Source organism: Gasterosteus aculeatus, chromosome 7, assembly GCF_964276395.1.
Source record: "Gasterosteus aculeatus chromosome 7, fGasAcu3.hap1.1, whole genome shotgun sequence".
Classification (NCBI taxonomy): domain Eukaryota; kingdom Metazoa; phylum Chordata; class Actinopteri; order Perciformes; family Gasterosteidae; genus Gasterosteus; species Gasterosteus aculeatus.
In genome coordinates, this window is record NC_135694.1 from 16547576 (window position 1) to 16563321 (window position 15746).

A 15746-nucleotide genomic window follows, 5' to 3' on the forward strand; every position below is an offset into this window, starting at 1 on the left:
ATGCTTCGTCAGTTGCAAAAACATGTTATGGGGATTAAACCGAGATTAAGACCCTGAAGAGTAAATAGATTGACATCTACTAAGTAGATCACAGTGATGTGATACTGAAAACAACCAGATCATAGGTTACACAACGCATAATCACAAAATCATTGTTTTTTTAATCTGCATCCCATGTATGTTGTTTTCATTTGTTTTCAGCATTAGTGGCAGTGTAAAGATCTTTCAGTGACTACTCTGTTGTGTTCCTGGGTGTTGTGTGGATGCTGATTGTCCTGTCACTGGATGCCCTCCCCCACCTCACTCCCTTTATGCTGCTTGATGCAGTCCGTGTCAGGTATTCCCTTCAATACCACCCTGCGGCTCTCTCACATGCACAAATACACAGATACACAATAATGCATGTTCGTGTGCGTGTGTGTGTGTGTGTGTGCGTGTGCGTGTGTGTGTGTGTGTGTGCGTGTGCGTGCGTGCGAGAGAGAAAGGGAGCAGAAGGCAAAATGAATAAAAGGACTTCATACATTTTTATGACTGCACCGATAAGGTCAGTCATGTGCTGTGGTTACTAAGCAACACTGCCACCCCATCATGGACAGTTACGGAGCAAAAGAGTCAAACTAAAATATGTTTACCATTGCTTTGTAAATGATCGCCAAACACCCTCTTGTTTATCAGCTACAAAGTAGCTTATCTGTATAGTATCACAGTTTTATTAAGATGAACACAACCATTAACTAAGATGGAAATGACTAAATGTAGATAAATTTTTGCACATAAAAATACAAAATGTTATACTGGAACTTATTCTGCTGTTCTACATGTTTTTTTTTCTTCTTCTAGGCCAGTTTTTGCAAAGAAGAACACATGAAATCTTCTCTGCCGAGCCATCAAGATCAACATTTAGTGAACCAACTGACTTTAAATAGCTAGCAAACATTGTAATGTAATGATTAACACATAGCTGAAAGTTCACAAATTTCCTTTGTTTTTTTACAGCCTACTTATTAGGTCTCGGCGGCATGCAAATGTATTTACCAAAATTGGGTATGTAAGCATGTATCTGGATTTACAAATCCTAAAAATTGTTTTGCTAAACTTTGATTAGGATTAATCTTAATCATTTTTGATGCAATGGGATACACTGGGATGCCGAGTGTTAAATTTCTGCTATATTACCTAAAAGCATGATGCCTTAACTAAAATCATTTTCAAAATCCATTATTGATTTGATACTGTTGCTACTATTTATTTGATACTATTGCTAGCCACTTCTCTTTTGTCCTTCTGGTTTTAAGGCTAGGGGTGGTCAAATGTACAAGCAAAGTTCTATTCAGGTTATATTAAATTAGTAAATCTACCTTTAAAAAATCTCAAAGTCGGTAGCATTTCTACCTATTAAGGTTCACTTTAAACAGTGCCAGTTTTTGTGGATTAACACTCAAAAGATATAAACCGAATAAACGCACATCAAAGTGTTATGAATCAGTGCCTCCGTAATCATACCAGTTGCCAGTTGTGAATCATGCTTTGTAATCCCCGGAATCCTCGACCTACCTCTGGATGACCCTGCAGGCCACTCAATCAGGGCTGGACAGGAGTGCACTGAGCCCAGAGATGCAAAGTAGTCAATGAGTGTGATCAATATATAGATCCACTAAGGTTGCCCATCAAGGTCCTGGGCTCTGTCCATTCAATTAGTCACTGCCTTACAAGGCAACGTGTAGGTGATTATGGAACCAATGAGGGAAAATTAGTGTTTTTTTCAGCCATGTTACCATTCTAAAGACATGAAGTTATTCCTCGGTTGCTAAAAAGAACAACCACGCATATTTGGACTACTGCAGCTAACACATGCGGGAAAATCGATATATGTCCCTGTGTCTGTGGAAGTGTTGAATCATTTGTGAAGGCCTCTTCTGGAGTAGATTGTCTTTCCAATTATTAATCAAAAATCAAAAAGACAACAAATGTGTTGAAGGGTGTTAAAGCACTGAAAGCGCCCAGTAGTTCAGAGTTTGTTTTGTAGGATACAGGATTAGAAATAGGCGACATTACAACGTGTTCAACATCATTTTTTCTTTTGGATTTCTCATGATTGACAGGTTATTATGACACAAGGAAGCCAGGCTGTATAGAACTCTATGGGGAAATGACTTGTCTTCTTACTTGATTTATTCCCTCAACAAACAGTAAAAAAGAGTTTATGGTCTCAATCTCTAGTTTTATGTCTTTTTCAACACAGCATGATGTTTATTTAGGGAATTATGGTCCAATTAGAGTCAGACCGACCATAAAGCAAAGCATAATTATGGGTAACTGGGGATTGACAGGTCTGTTCAGGGGCATTACAACAATAAACCCTTGCACATCATTCATAACGTTAACATTTTAATTATTAACATTTAAAAAGAAAGGTGGTATGTTAAGTCCCTTTCTCTCTCTCTCTCTCTCTCTCACACACACACACACACACACACACACACACACACACACACACACACACACACACACACACACACACACACACACACACACACACATAATTATCTCAGTCCAAAAGCCAAAATTAATTGATCAAAGACTGATGTGGTCATTTCCAAAATTCAAACATTTTCTTGTCGTTTTTATCTGATTAAAAATTCTGCTTCGATCAATATTTGTGGACTTTTATCCTTTTGAATACCCAAAGGCAGGCATGCACCTGTATCAATGGGGCTGTCCAGCAGCTATTTTGGACATAACATAAATTACTGGACATGGATTTAGCCACAATATAGAGAAATCCTAATGCTCCCATCTTTTAAGGCATTCATCCTGAATGTGATCACTAACATTCAAAGCCTCATTCGAAAACCCCCAAGAGAAGTTTAAATAAAAAAACATAAAATTACGTACAAGACTGGAAATGTGCTTATTTAATTGATATGGGTGCTGCTTCCACTCCAAGTTGTGTCCGGTAACTGGAAAGTTTTTTTTCTCTTTTCTCATTTTTTAGGTAAACATAGTAAAAGAAATGCAATTACATTTCTATTATATTCTAACAATTTGAATAGGTTGATGATTATATTTTCAAACAGGTAATTAGTAAGTGCATGGGATTCTATTTTTAAAACAGCCTTCCCAATCCCGTCTTAAAAGATATAATATAATTCATCTGGAAATATTGATGTTTGACTTTGGTTTATTTCCCCCTGTTTTTTAATAATCCATGCTAGCCTCTAGCCCAATAGATGCTAATGTCCAACGCTTGAGCTGTGGCTCAGTCCACACTGAAATATTTCAGTAACATCTAGATGGATTGTGATCATTCATGTGTCTGTAACAAAGTCATCATAGATTTGGGAAATAACTTAAATTCTCCATCAACAAACAAAATGCTAAATATAACACAGCAAAATATCTGATGATGATCAACAATATTATAAGAAAGTATCCGAGGCTGAATCTTTTTTTGTGTAACCTTCAGTGGAATGTGTGTCAATAGTTTATTTTCAAGCAGACACTGCACTTTTCACCCTCTTCCCACATGTCTTTTTTCTAGATATGTCGATTCAAAAAGTTGCAACGTTGTCTCGTCTTCTGCGCAGAATTTATGGGCAAAGAACAGGATCCAAAGATGATCTATAATCAAATAAGCGTCTCAGGATGTGCATCCATTCTACCTCGTAACATGGTTTGAATTATTCAGTAATCTGACCCAGGCAACAAAGGAGTTGCAGGTTGAGATGATCCTGCCATCATTGGTCATTTTTAAGTAGTTATCTTATATATATTTTATTAAGTTGTTTGAATATCATCAAAGCGAATTGGAATATTTTGTTAATAAGGGCCATTAAACATCCTTTGGGGTATTCAGCTCTACTTGAATGGACAAGATTATAATTTGCATACATTATGTTGTAAATGAGCTGCGAACCTAAACCCCCCTGAATTATGGAACTAAAGGAGGAGAACATAAAACTATATTTAACTTTAGTGAACATTATTTTAATAGCTGAGCTATAATGTTTTATATTAAAAATACAAACCTGTCTAGAGATTTCCTTTGTGACGAGCAGCTTCACAAATCTGTTCTCTTTTCATTACAAGTGTAATAATGCTGACAACTGCTGCGTGGGGTTATTAATCGGCGTTGCTGTTGGCTTTGTGTTTCAGTTCAGACCTTTTGTAACAACATCACCAACAGGCTGGATTTGTAATGCTGCGTTCACACCAAAAGCAAAGCAAATTATTCGCTGGAGTAGATTCCATGTAGTCAAGTCAATGCATGGACGCCAATGGTTGCGGATAAAGCGAATTTTCAACGGGCGGCGTGGATGATGCGGAAGAAGCGAATGGAAAGCCAATCAGCGTTGAGATGCAGAACAGAAATAGTGGTTATTTCCATGGTGGATGGCGGAAATGAGAACTGTCTTTACAGAAACAAACCACGCCCCCTTTCCTGTGTGAATGAAGACAAATTAACTCGTCTGCGTAAAGCGTTGCGAAAATTCACTTCACTGTTGGTGTGAGCGCAGCATAAGTCATCAGAGCTTCTCAGCGCCTGGAGCACATAGGACGAGTGGACAAGTGGACAAGCCGTCTCTCTCTGTCGCTCTTCTGTTGCTACACTTGGTGGGAAATGGAATGTAGGCTGACAGCTTGCTTACAACCACAAAAAGCATACAGGCAAGAAACCACGACGTATCGCCTCTGTCTGTCTGTTGTCTGTCTTCCTGTTGTTCTCAGTCCTCCTGTCATCCTTGTCTTCTAGTTGTCTCTTTCTTCCTGTTGTCCATGAATACCACAAGCAGGATTGGTGGTAAGGCGAACCCCCACCGGAAAAGACTCTGTCTTCATGCTGAGAAGCCGAACACAGCCCACGCTTTGGACGTAGAGGGATTGGATGGCTCCATGAAGGGAGCCCCTCACCCTGCACTACAGCAGCTCCTCCCACAGTATCTCCCGGGGGATCCGGTCATACACCTTCTGCAGGTGCACAAAACTTATGTAGAACAAGTGAGCATACTTCCAGGCCCCCTCATGATCATTGCAGGAGTAAAGGTCTGGTCCGTTCTTCCACAACTTTGCATAGTTTCTCCTTAATCCGTGGTATCCAAACTCTCCTTTCCAGACTTTGGCAGGGATGCTTAGCGTGACACCCCTGTAACTGACACACGCTCTCTGGTCCCCCTTTTTGGAGAGAGGAACCAACACCCCTCCCACCCCGTCCGCCCTTCCTTAGGCCAGTGGTTCCCAAACTGGGTGGGCCAACAAGGGGGCTCTGGCTTCATCACGCTAACGCTGAACGATGCAATGATGAAAAAAAAAAAAAAGAATCACGCTCCCCTGAGCGACTTAGTTGACAAGCAAAAGAGCGCAGCAAAGAGGCAGAGCGAGATTGTGAGACGTGTAGCATCAGAAAGACAAAAAACTTCCTGTTAAATGTGGAAATACAAATCTTCCCAACTTCAATTTCAATGTTTGAAGTTCATTTATTTGAAAATAAATTATTGGTCTTATTATAATAATTATCATGTTTATTTCATAAAGAAAATAATTATTTCATACAGATTCTATATTTAACATTGCAATGAATTCAAAACAATGAAGGAACAACCCTATTTTTTAATTCTTTGTCTTAGAATATCCCTATCTACTCAAAGGGGGCCCCGACAGAAAAGGTTTGGGAAGCACTGGCTTAGGTGCTGTCCCAGACTTCCATGCAATGTTGAAGTACTGTATTAAATTGTGGGTATCGTAACTGCATTATAAACATCATACTGTATGTTGTAACGCTTTCAGTTTTAAAGTATATTGAACGTTTTTCACACTGTGGCATGTCCCTTTGTCAGTGCAAAAAACAGTCCGGAAATGTCTGGGAAGGTTTTAACGTTTAAATAACAGAAGGTTTTAAGGAGGATAATACCCTTTGTTATGGTTATAACCTCACATCATATCATGGAGTTAAAGCAGGGATTAGGGGAATAGGGATTGAGCTCTTATGACCATGCACAGCAGTGATTTTAATCCAATCTCTGTGACCATACGGTCCGCTGGGGTGAACATCGAGGAGAATCATTTACCGTGTGATTGGACACATCAAGACAAAAAAAAGACAATGAATCAACAAGACTTCAGTGCGAGTTAGTTGGTAAACTCTCAGCTTTGTGTGTGTTTTGTCATTCACTTCACTGAGTATTATTTGCTCATTTAGTTGTACTTCAATATCTTTTTTTATGTAATCCAAGTAGTAGCTGTTGTCCGGTGTTGTGCAGCGGCGAGTAGAGGAAAAGGAGACGTGCCCATTACAAGAAACACTGGGACAGGAAGACCATTAAAACCCCCTCATCACTCGAGCCAAGGAGCCTGGAAGAGGGGGGGGGGGGGGTGATTAGACAAATTCAACACAAACAAAAAACCAACAACTTTTAATGCATGAAGAAAAACTTCCTGCCGCCCTAGTTTGGTATCGTGGTAATGATCACTTTTATTTTGGGGGGTGCCTGGCTGAAAGCGCCTTGCAGGGCCCAGACAGGGGCTGACAGGTCCCTGTATTCCTGGTGCAGAGCTCGCTCGTGTGTGGGGGTCTTTGATGTGGACGCTAAGTCTAAGAGACAGACACTGTATCTGGGCGTGGGGGGGGTGGGCTGAAGGCTGGCTCATAAATGGGCCACGCTAGATTCAACCAGTCACATGGCAGCGGATGTCGCCACAGTAATCGCTCGTGCGAGTGCCTCAAACAAAATTATTTCAAATTCAGCATAAAATACCAATGCGACTGGTGTCACAACACTGTGCCTGAAAATCATGTCAGGGAGAGTTTTAGATTGATTCAAATATTATCACTGTTCTTTAGATTCAAGATTCACCTTATTTGGTCTTTGATACATTTGATACGGAGGTCACCTCTCATTTAAAATGAGATATATTGACATTGTTAAGTCTTCAGCACAGGATGCTTTAGTTTTCACATATTAATCCGCCGCCTCCTCCTGTGCAGCTTGAATGAGGGGGGTGAACTCATGCGGGGGGGGGGGGGGGGGGGGGGGGGGGGGGCTGTGGATGTCTGACATGGCCGCTGTTTGATGCCTCCTGGTGCATTGGGGGGGGTCGCTGCTTATAGTTGTCAAGGTCAATTAATGAATGCAGGGAAGATGCTGTCAGGAGTCCCCCCAAAATGCCCCCAGGGCTCATGAATAACCCAGAAAACACATTAAAAGACAAGATCTGATCTCTTCCAATTAAGATAATTTAGCATTTATTTTTCTCTAACCAAATGCTTATACTGTATGAAGTCAGGTGTAGCCTACATCCCTCCCTCTCCATCCCTCCCTCTGCCTTCCTCCCTTAGCATCCATCCTCCAGCTTGCTGCTACGCCACAGCGGCACTATGGACCTCAGAAGGGTGTCCTGCATTCTCTAATTCTTTCCTGCTTATGTTGACATGCAGTTACCCTGCGTGTTAAAATAATACAGAGGTGTCGCTGAATGCTCCTTCAGAGGCTCAGCTGTGCGCCCCGTTGCCCCCTCCCGCCCCCCCCCTGCACCTTTAAGGCAATGAAGAGGGAGACAATCGGCTGCGAGGAAGGAGGCGAGGGTTTATTCCACAGTGCTCTGAGGCAGGGCAGGTTTTAAGCGCAGGGACCAGTGTGCGCATTTTGTGTGTGCGGCTGCGGGGGGAAGATGCGTGTGCTTGTTGCTCGCCGGACGGAGAGAGGCGGAGAAGACAGAATGAGTTTTCAGCGCAGCTAACGATCAACTCCACGCGCTTTTTAATCCACGGAGAGAAATAATCCAACTTTTACGCATTTTTCCCGCAGACACACCTGACCTTATATGCTCGCTCCTTTTCCTTGCATAGACTTCTAATTCATTCATTTGAAATTCATTTATTGTTTTCCAATTTTGCAACGTTTTTTTTTTTTTGGGGGGGGGGGGGGTTGTTTTGTTCTTTGACTTGTTTAACCGTGGAGTTGCTTGCGCGCGGAGGCAGTTTGTTCTATGCGTCTCCGGCCTCTGACTCAGCAGCAGCGGCACAGCTCACCTGGACCGGAGCGCACCGAGCCGAGCTCCCCTCTGCTCCACGCACAGCGGCGCTCCGACACGGGGAGACGGCTGCACTGAGGCCCCGCGCGGTGCACAGGGGGAGACACGCGGTCTGTGGATCATACACCAAATCCCGCCGTGGCCGAAGACAATCAGCAGCAGGGGGGTGAAAAAAGCGCAAACCTCCTCCTCTCCATCGTCTTCCCAACGTGAAGGATTGAGAGAACGAGAGAGCGAGAGGAAAGGAGAGGGAGGGAGAGAGAGACAGAGAGAGAGAGAGACAGAAGGAGGGAGAGAGACAGAGAGGGAGAGAGAGATTTGCAAGCTCCCTTTTCTTTCACTGCAATTGACTTGTTGAAGAAATAAAAGGAATAAATAATAATAATAAGAAGGAGTACAGGGAGAGAGAGAGAGAGAGAGAGAGAGAGAGAGAAGAAAAGCATAAGCTTGGATATTGAACGGAGCGGGGCATGTGGATATTGGCTCTTATCTTTTCCCAGTGCATCTTGAATGGTAAGTAATCCATTTGTCCACATTAAACATCAAGTGGTTCTTAATTATCCCAGTGTACATATAATGTCCTGTAAGCATTTCCCATATGGTAGATATTGTTTTGTTTTTTATCGTATTCTTGTTGTGGACATTTGAAGCAAAACAAGCGATGTGCGGAAAGGCTTTGTGGGGTTAGAGAGTCAAATCCACAATAACCGGAACGTATGAACGCATTAAACAATCGTGCATATTTTAACATTCAAGATTAGTTTTTTATAAAATGTAGACACACAACACACACACACAGGGGATAAACGTAGGTTGAGTGATAGGTTTCTCCTCTCTCCTCTGCATGAACAAGAGGGGACCTCAATGTGTTCGTTTTTTTTTTTTTTTTAAATGTGCAATTCGGTTGTTTTTTTTAGAAACCCTTGGCCAATATCTGAAACCTCGTAATTATTCTGTGCCCTTCTTATATTTGTACCATGAACAATTATTTATTGTTCCTCATCATACTGCATTGGGCCTCAGCCTGGGTGCATTTTCCTACAACAGTTTTAGATGCTAAATGAGCATATTAACGGTTAGACTTTCACAGCTTTACATTTGTGGCCTATTCAAAATGATTCTTAAGTCAGGAATTGAGATTACACATTGGCACCCACAACTGGTCAGTTCGCCAAGTGTTTGTTAGAAATCTTCAAATCCGCCTGTGAATTACATTAAAGCAGAAATTCTTTCTCGAATAATTTCTTCGTCGACATAAAATACATTTTTCAGTCCAGAAGTTCTCTAATGTTGTATATTTACTTGTATGCTCTAATATGTTAAGTAGAAGTTTCTAATAATAATTTGAGGTATTAAATAACTTATTATTGCATGTTTGCATGTTAGATCTGTCGAGAGTGTTCTTCAAAAAGGATTAAATGGGTTGGCTGTGCTTTTTTTTCTGGCATTGCACCGCCATATTAGAAGCACAGACATGGAGTCATTTTGGATTGGAGAAAAAAAATAGACAAGCCCTTATCACCCTTGCCCAAGTGCATTTCTCCTAAAAAAAGCATCCAAATCCAACTCACAAATTTAGGTGTGGCATTAATGCTTGTTTTTGGACTACGGGTGACAGATTTTTTTGCAGCGGCTACAAGAAGGGTGTGTGAGGGGGGGGTAGTGAGGAGGACAAGGGGCTGTAGGGGGTGGGATATGTGTTGGGGGGCAGAAAATGAGCTCGAAAGAAAATTGGGGGCGTTAAGAAGACCGATTCAAAGGTAGACGAAAGCGATAGGGGTTAAAATAATCTCGACGACAACATAAACCGAGAGTAGAGGGCGATGCGTCAAGCTAAGCTGACAGGAAAACCATTTTGTGGCCATGCTGGAGGGTTCAATAAGACAGTGTTTATTTTTAGGGGAGAATGGAGTCAAAGGAGTGACGATGGTGACGGAAAGACACCTTTTTTCTGTAACTGAGGGGAGACAGTTTGAGGAAACAGAGGACACCTACAGTTTACTACAGCTTCCAGCTTACTGAATGCCGTGCTGGAACCTCCGCTGGCTGAGAACGATACGTCGCTTTGCTTGTTGAATGGCTTTTTTCAGTCTCACTGGTCCAGGCAACAGCGTTGCAAAATGGCCGCTGCTAGAGTGATCTACATGGAAACTTTGAATGGCAGCAATGGAACTTGTGGTTGTGACAAACGTTTGCCCTGCAGCGGAAACAAACCTTTCACATATCGACAGACTTAGGGCTCATTTGACAGGGACCTTTTCTATTGATTCGGGGATTCAAATCCTGCTTCATTGCGGCAGCAATTTGAATTACCCAGGGTGCATTGTGGCAATCCTCTCTGTATTTTGCACCTTTCTGCACTACGTTAATCTACTGCAGGCAGAATAAAAGAGCCACGATTGCTGATCCTACACAGTATTCTCTCTACTGCACATTTGCCCCCCCCCCCCCCCCCCCCACCTCCCTCTGAATAGACCTGCGAAGATTAGCTTTCATGAGCAGCTTCCATCAGAAGCAAGCATTTGCACCTCTTCTGGACACGTAGCTTCCTGAAGGGGGAAGGCTTTTAGGGCTCTGGTCCGAGCTGCTGAGATTGTCTCTATGGAGACCTGGGTAATGAGTGCTGCTGCAGTGGGGGCTCGGGGCTTGAGTAACACTGCACTCTGTTCAGGTGACCCTGGCAATGCTTCCTGATAGATTTCAGCCCTCCTCTCTCTCTCTCTCTCTCTCTGTTAATAGTTCAGGGAGTCACATTTCATGTCATCATTCAGAATCGGATTGAAATGGCTTGATTGCTCAAACACTTAAATTGATTTTGGTCTGTTCAGTGTTTTATGTAGATATTGATATTGGCATTGCCTGTCTGTCTGTCCGTAGAATATATGGGTAGAGGATTTGAAGCACAGCCGGGCTTGCAGCGGTCATTTATGTATAGTATTAACTCTGCAAACTCCATTTTGCCCTGAATTGGCGTTTGCCAATTTGAGGACACATTTGCAAGCTCATCTGCAGTAGATATAAACAATTCACCGCTGTAGAGAGTAAAATCTGCTGTAGAGTTCACTTTAGTGGTACTTGAGCTTCTAAAGTGCTTTAGCAGAAGTGTCTATTAAACACCTAAATGGAATGGGAAAAATGCATTCCGGTTATAAAAAGATGAAATAGGGGGAATGGCATAATGTTGTTTTTGCACAGCTACGCTGGGGGAAGGATCTGACACATGCTCAATTGGACGCTAATAAGCTGTGTAAATATACAGTGAAGCTCCTCAATTGGCTCTTAGTGTCATTCGTGCATGTGTATTTTTAGCTTGCAGTTTAGGATGACAAGGGGCTGCTGGAGAACCTCTGCTTATTAAAACATAAGCATTAGCGGTACAACTTGATCCAGACTGAATGATTGATTCATGTGGGAGCAGAAGTGAGTTTCTTTCTACATATTTTTTCCGATTGAGACTATCAGAGCAACAAATAAAGCAGAGAAAACAGGGAGCATTCGAAGCTAGGCTGTTGTCTTGGTCAGGAGTAACAAAGACATGCCGCTGACAGAGATTAGAACCAATCATGCACCGAGAGGGAAGGGGGGGGGGCTCTCGATGAAGATATTATATATGTGGACTTCATTCAACGGTGTATATCCATATGATTATACCACTCTAGTGCAAATGATTGATCTTAGGATTTTGTCTGCAGTTTACTGGTTCTGGAAGGATACTGGAAATAAGTATGGTCCCCTAAAATTCTTAAGTAAAGTGCTTTTGCTGTCTAAAACTAGCCATTCATTAGGCGGACCCTGGGCTTGAGTGGTCCGTTCAATTTCCCCCCCCCCCCTTCCCCATCTGCTATAAAACAATGCAATGAAGTTGGTACGGTTTTACACAAACATATCACAAACTTCAGTGAATAGGCAGAGGCTTTGATTCTCTCAGCACCAGTTCTGCCTTTTATTAACTGAAACGTTAATTGAAAGGGCATTATGGTTTTGGCACTGATTATTTTGATGCCAAAAGCAAATTATTTCTTTATGAGGAGTTTGACAATGCTGAAACTGTAATTTTATTGTTTTTGGCCAACTATTGCCAGTCCAAACAGCGCTGTTTGGAGGTCACATTAAGGCCAGTGGGAAACTAGGTCTGTGCAGACTGGTGTGCTTTGGTATACATGTGTCACCTCACATAGAGCCAGGACGAGGTTGACAAGAGTCACAGCAAACAACTACCGGGCTCAGCTCCTCGCGTTAATATCACCACGATGTAGGCCAGCGGAAATGCTGTGGTTATTCTACTCCAGTAGGTTGTAGTGATGTCGTATTTACTGATGCTGCAGTGTGTTAATAACATGGTGCTTGTTGACAGGGCTTGAGTACCGACATGTTAAGCATCGCCACTTTCAATCCCCACAGGCAAGAACTTTTTTACTTTCATACAGAACAAAACACAGAAATGTCCTAAAGATGTAAAATTACGTCATACAATTTTCACAAAGAATTAAAGACACATTTATTAACATGATTCAGTAACCTGCTTACATGTATTTAGCTTTGACTCCCTTTTACCATTTCAGGCAGTTAAATGTGTCACGTTTTGTCTTGATTATATATCAATGTTATGCATCGGGATTAATATTAGAAGGTGATAGGCTGGAACCACTAATGACACCAGGATTTGTCAGTGCCATCGGGTTGAGGTTCGTTTGCGCCGCTCCACTGTGTGTGCTTACGCCTCGGCCGACGAGAGTAGACTCGAGCATATGCTAATGGTTGCACATTGAACTGTTAAAGGTTTCATTTAACCCAGACCAGAATGCTTAAGGAGATGATAGTGTGTAGTGAGGCAGAAAAAGAGGAAGAAGAGAGGGGAGAATAGGGACAGCGAGTCAGCTTGTGTTATGTAAAGCTCAAATAATCATATAAAATCAGCTGGATTTTCCATGCAGAAACAAGGCTATTTAAGACTCTTCAGTATGTATTAGACAGTCATACTGCTTTGCATCAATTAAGACTCAAGTTATCATTTATTATTTTGGCTATTTATCCCTCACAGTACACATTGAGTGAGACAATCCACTTTAAATAGTATGTATGTTTAAATAATATCAAAACAATGCGTCTTACTGGTTTTGCCAATTGACAAATGTGTAATGCAACGCACAAGAGAACAGTGCCAACTCAAACTCAAACTCATTAACTATTGAATTTGCATCCAAAGCCAGAGATCAGAGGATGGTTTGGTTTTGTATTCTCTTTTTTGAACTGACGTTCAACCTCGCCAATGTGTTCTGCAGTACTCTCTGCAAAGCGCTCTGCAATGAGTTGGTCGTCAGTTCCAGCTCAGCTTAAACGGAACCACTGCAACTTTTCAGAGGAAGCCCTGCAAGATATATGCTGAAGAATAAGGTGGTTTCCTCTGAATCTTTCTGCACGTTATACGCAAGAAATTTGTAATAATAACTCATGTTTAGCGGCAGCGCATTCTCGGATTCAGAGTGATATTCCGAAAAATGGGACAGCACAGCACTGGATCTATACCACAGATTTGTGAGTTTTTCTTTGACATTAACATATTTAACTAGCACATTTTCTTTTCCCTGATCAAACCATTACTTTTCTTAAATCCAAGCCTTTATTTCAGAAAGCAACGCGTCTTTCTTCAGGAGAGAAGAGATGCTGACTCAACTGAGAAACGGTGGTGCATTTGCAACTGTCGACAATCAAACCTTTTTTCATTGCTTTCACCTTAAAGATATCTCCAGAATATGTTCCAAGTCTCAACAAAGATCTCCAACTACCATAATGATAACTGTACAACAGAAGCATATTTCACATGGCAACGCTTATCATCTGTTTATAGTTCCTATGATAAATATCAGTTCTAGTTATTATATCAGTTCTATTTGACATTATCTGCTAATCGTACGATATATGGATAAGACGATAACTCTAAATTATCAATGTATCTAAATTATCAATGTATCTTAAGATGTTTGGCCTGCCCCCCCCCCCTCCCACCCCCCATATAAACAAAACGGGATAATATTTGTTTAACTTGGCACTGATTTAAACCTAGTAATAGTAGTTTAAAGCCCATTTCCGCCACAGAAAAACGCTGTATACTCAGTGTTTCCCCCAGGGGTACACCTTCAGTGGGCGGTGGGGTGGGGGCTGGTCAGTCCGCTGGTGCTCTCTATCTGCTGGTTCGAGAGCCACGTGTGCGCATGCTTGGACATTTTAGCGCACGTGTCTTGCGGAACCTGACGTTTTCACCAATCTGTCATAGATTATCATACTGGTTAAAATACCATAGGAATTAAACAAATATGAAATTATAGAAACCTTGGGACGTTATTCCTTTTTTCTGAAAAAAAGAAAGCCTTCCCATTATTAAAACCGGACCTCACTTTGCAAGGACTTCCCCCTCAGGCAGACTGCTGGATGGGTTCATTAGGCGTGACCAAACCGCGCTGATTAGCTTTCGGAATCCAGCTCTGTTTCTGTAGCCCCGAATGTGTAACATTTTCAAACATTATGGCAAATGTTTTATTAAAGGGTTGCTCGCTCCCAGCTCCATTCCGCTCCAGTCTCCACTCTATCAGGCCTTCCCCAGACGTGATTATGCTAATTGCTGTTTGATCAGATGATTAAATTATAATTTGATTATTCCCGGGCACTAAACGCTTGGAATACGTTGATGTGTATTTTGCTGGCTGGCTGTGTTTGCAGAGCCCCTGCAGCCCCTCATCATCTGTGTGACACACACAATCCAGGTATGGGACAGGGAGAGATGTATGAAAGGCTACACAGGGACGTAGTTATGAACAAAATGAAACAGCGTTTTTTTGATCAAAACATGATGATTAATAAAGGCTGACTCTCGTCTGGGTGTAGATTGAGTGTGGGTCTAATGCAGATCGCTGCCATTCCCTCCCCATTGTCTGTCTCTGTTACTCTCAATTGGCTGTGTATCCATCAGGGTGATTTATAGTAGCGCTGCATGGACGGGCTCCTGTAGGACTAAATAATGAAGGTCCTATGCTGTATGCCTCTATAGGACTCAATGCCACTCTGGCATGGCAAGGTGTTTCAGTTTTAAATAATCTGCGATCCCAAATGTATTATTTATGATCTTTTTTAATTGAAGGGTTAAAGGGAAAATATTGTAAAAAAGAAAGAAAGTCGAACACACCGGTTGACACCAAAACAGATTGGCTAACTACGTGTTTGCATTGCAGCAAAAAGGGAGGATTCTCTCCTGCAGTGGGTTTACTGAAGATGAAATACACTCGCCTTTGAGACAAATGGAAGGCTGTGGAAGCAGGGATTGGGGGGATAGCGGGGGGATGGTGAGGGGTGGGGGCGTTGGTGTGTTTCTGAGGCAGAGGATGGCTGTGGGCCGAAAGGCAACAGTGTCTAGTCATCTGACCCACAATCCCATTTAACCCCAGGACTTTGATTTGCCCTCCACTGTCTTGTGCCGCTTTGTTTCTCTCCTGCAAATGGCTTTTTGTTTTTAACACTTCCAGCTGATGCAAAACAAACCATCAATTCCTACCGCAGCCGTTTACAAAAATCTAAAATAACATTCTCTTTATCCATTCCATAAACAATAAATATCAAATATTTTATTGCAATAAAAATGAAATGCCTAAAACACTCTCTCTCTTTTGAGTCCAGTAAATAAATATAAGTAAAACAAGGGCACCACTGACACTCTTGGGTACCAG

General features: G+C 42.0%; 1 protein-coding gene and 1 long non-coding RNA gene across 3 annotated transcripts in view; both read left to right on the forward strand.

Moving 5' to 3' along the window:
• The first annotated feature begins 200 nt into the window (after window positions 1-200).
• On the forward strand, window positions 201-1476 carry LOC144410339 (uncharacterized). Its single transcript, XR_013468346.1, has 2 exons — window positions 201-337; window positions 841-1476. It is a non-coding gene; the product is annotated as an uncharacterized LOC144410339 (long non-coding RNA).
• A 6099-nt stretch (window positions 1477-7575) lies between these two features.
• dscama (Down syndrome cell adhesion molecule a) overlaps window positions 7576-15746 on the forward strand; it is a 78384-nt gene continuing 70213 nt past the window's right edge. For both annotated transcript variants that reach the window (XM_040181783.2, XM_040181784.2), the window contains exon 1: window positions 7576-8541. In XM_040181783.2, the coding sequence (XP_040037717.1) occupies window positions 8499-8541 (43 nt within the window). In that variant the 5' untranslated portion in view covers window positions 7576-8498. The remainder of the gene's footprint in view (window positions 8542-15746) is intronic.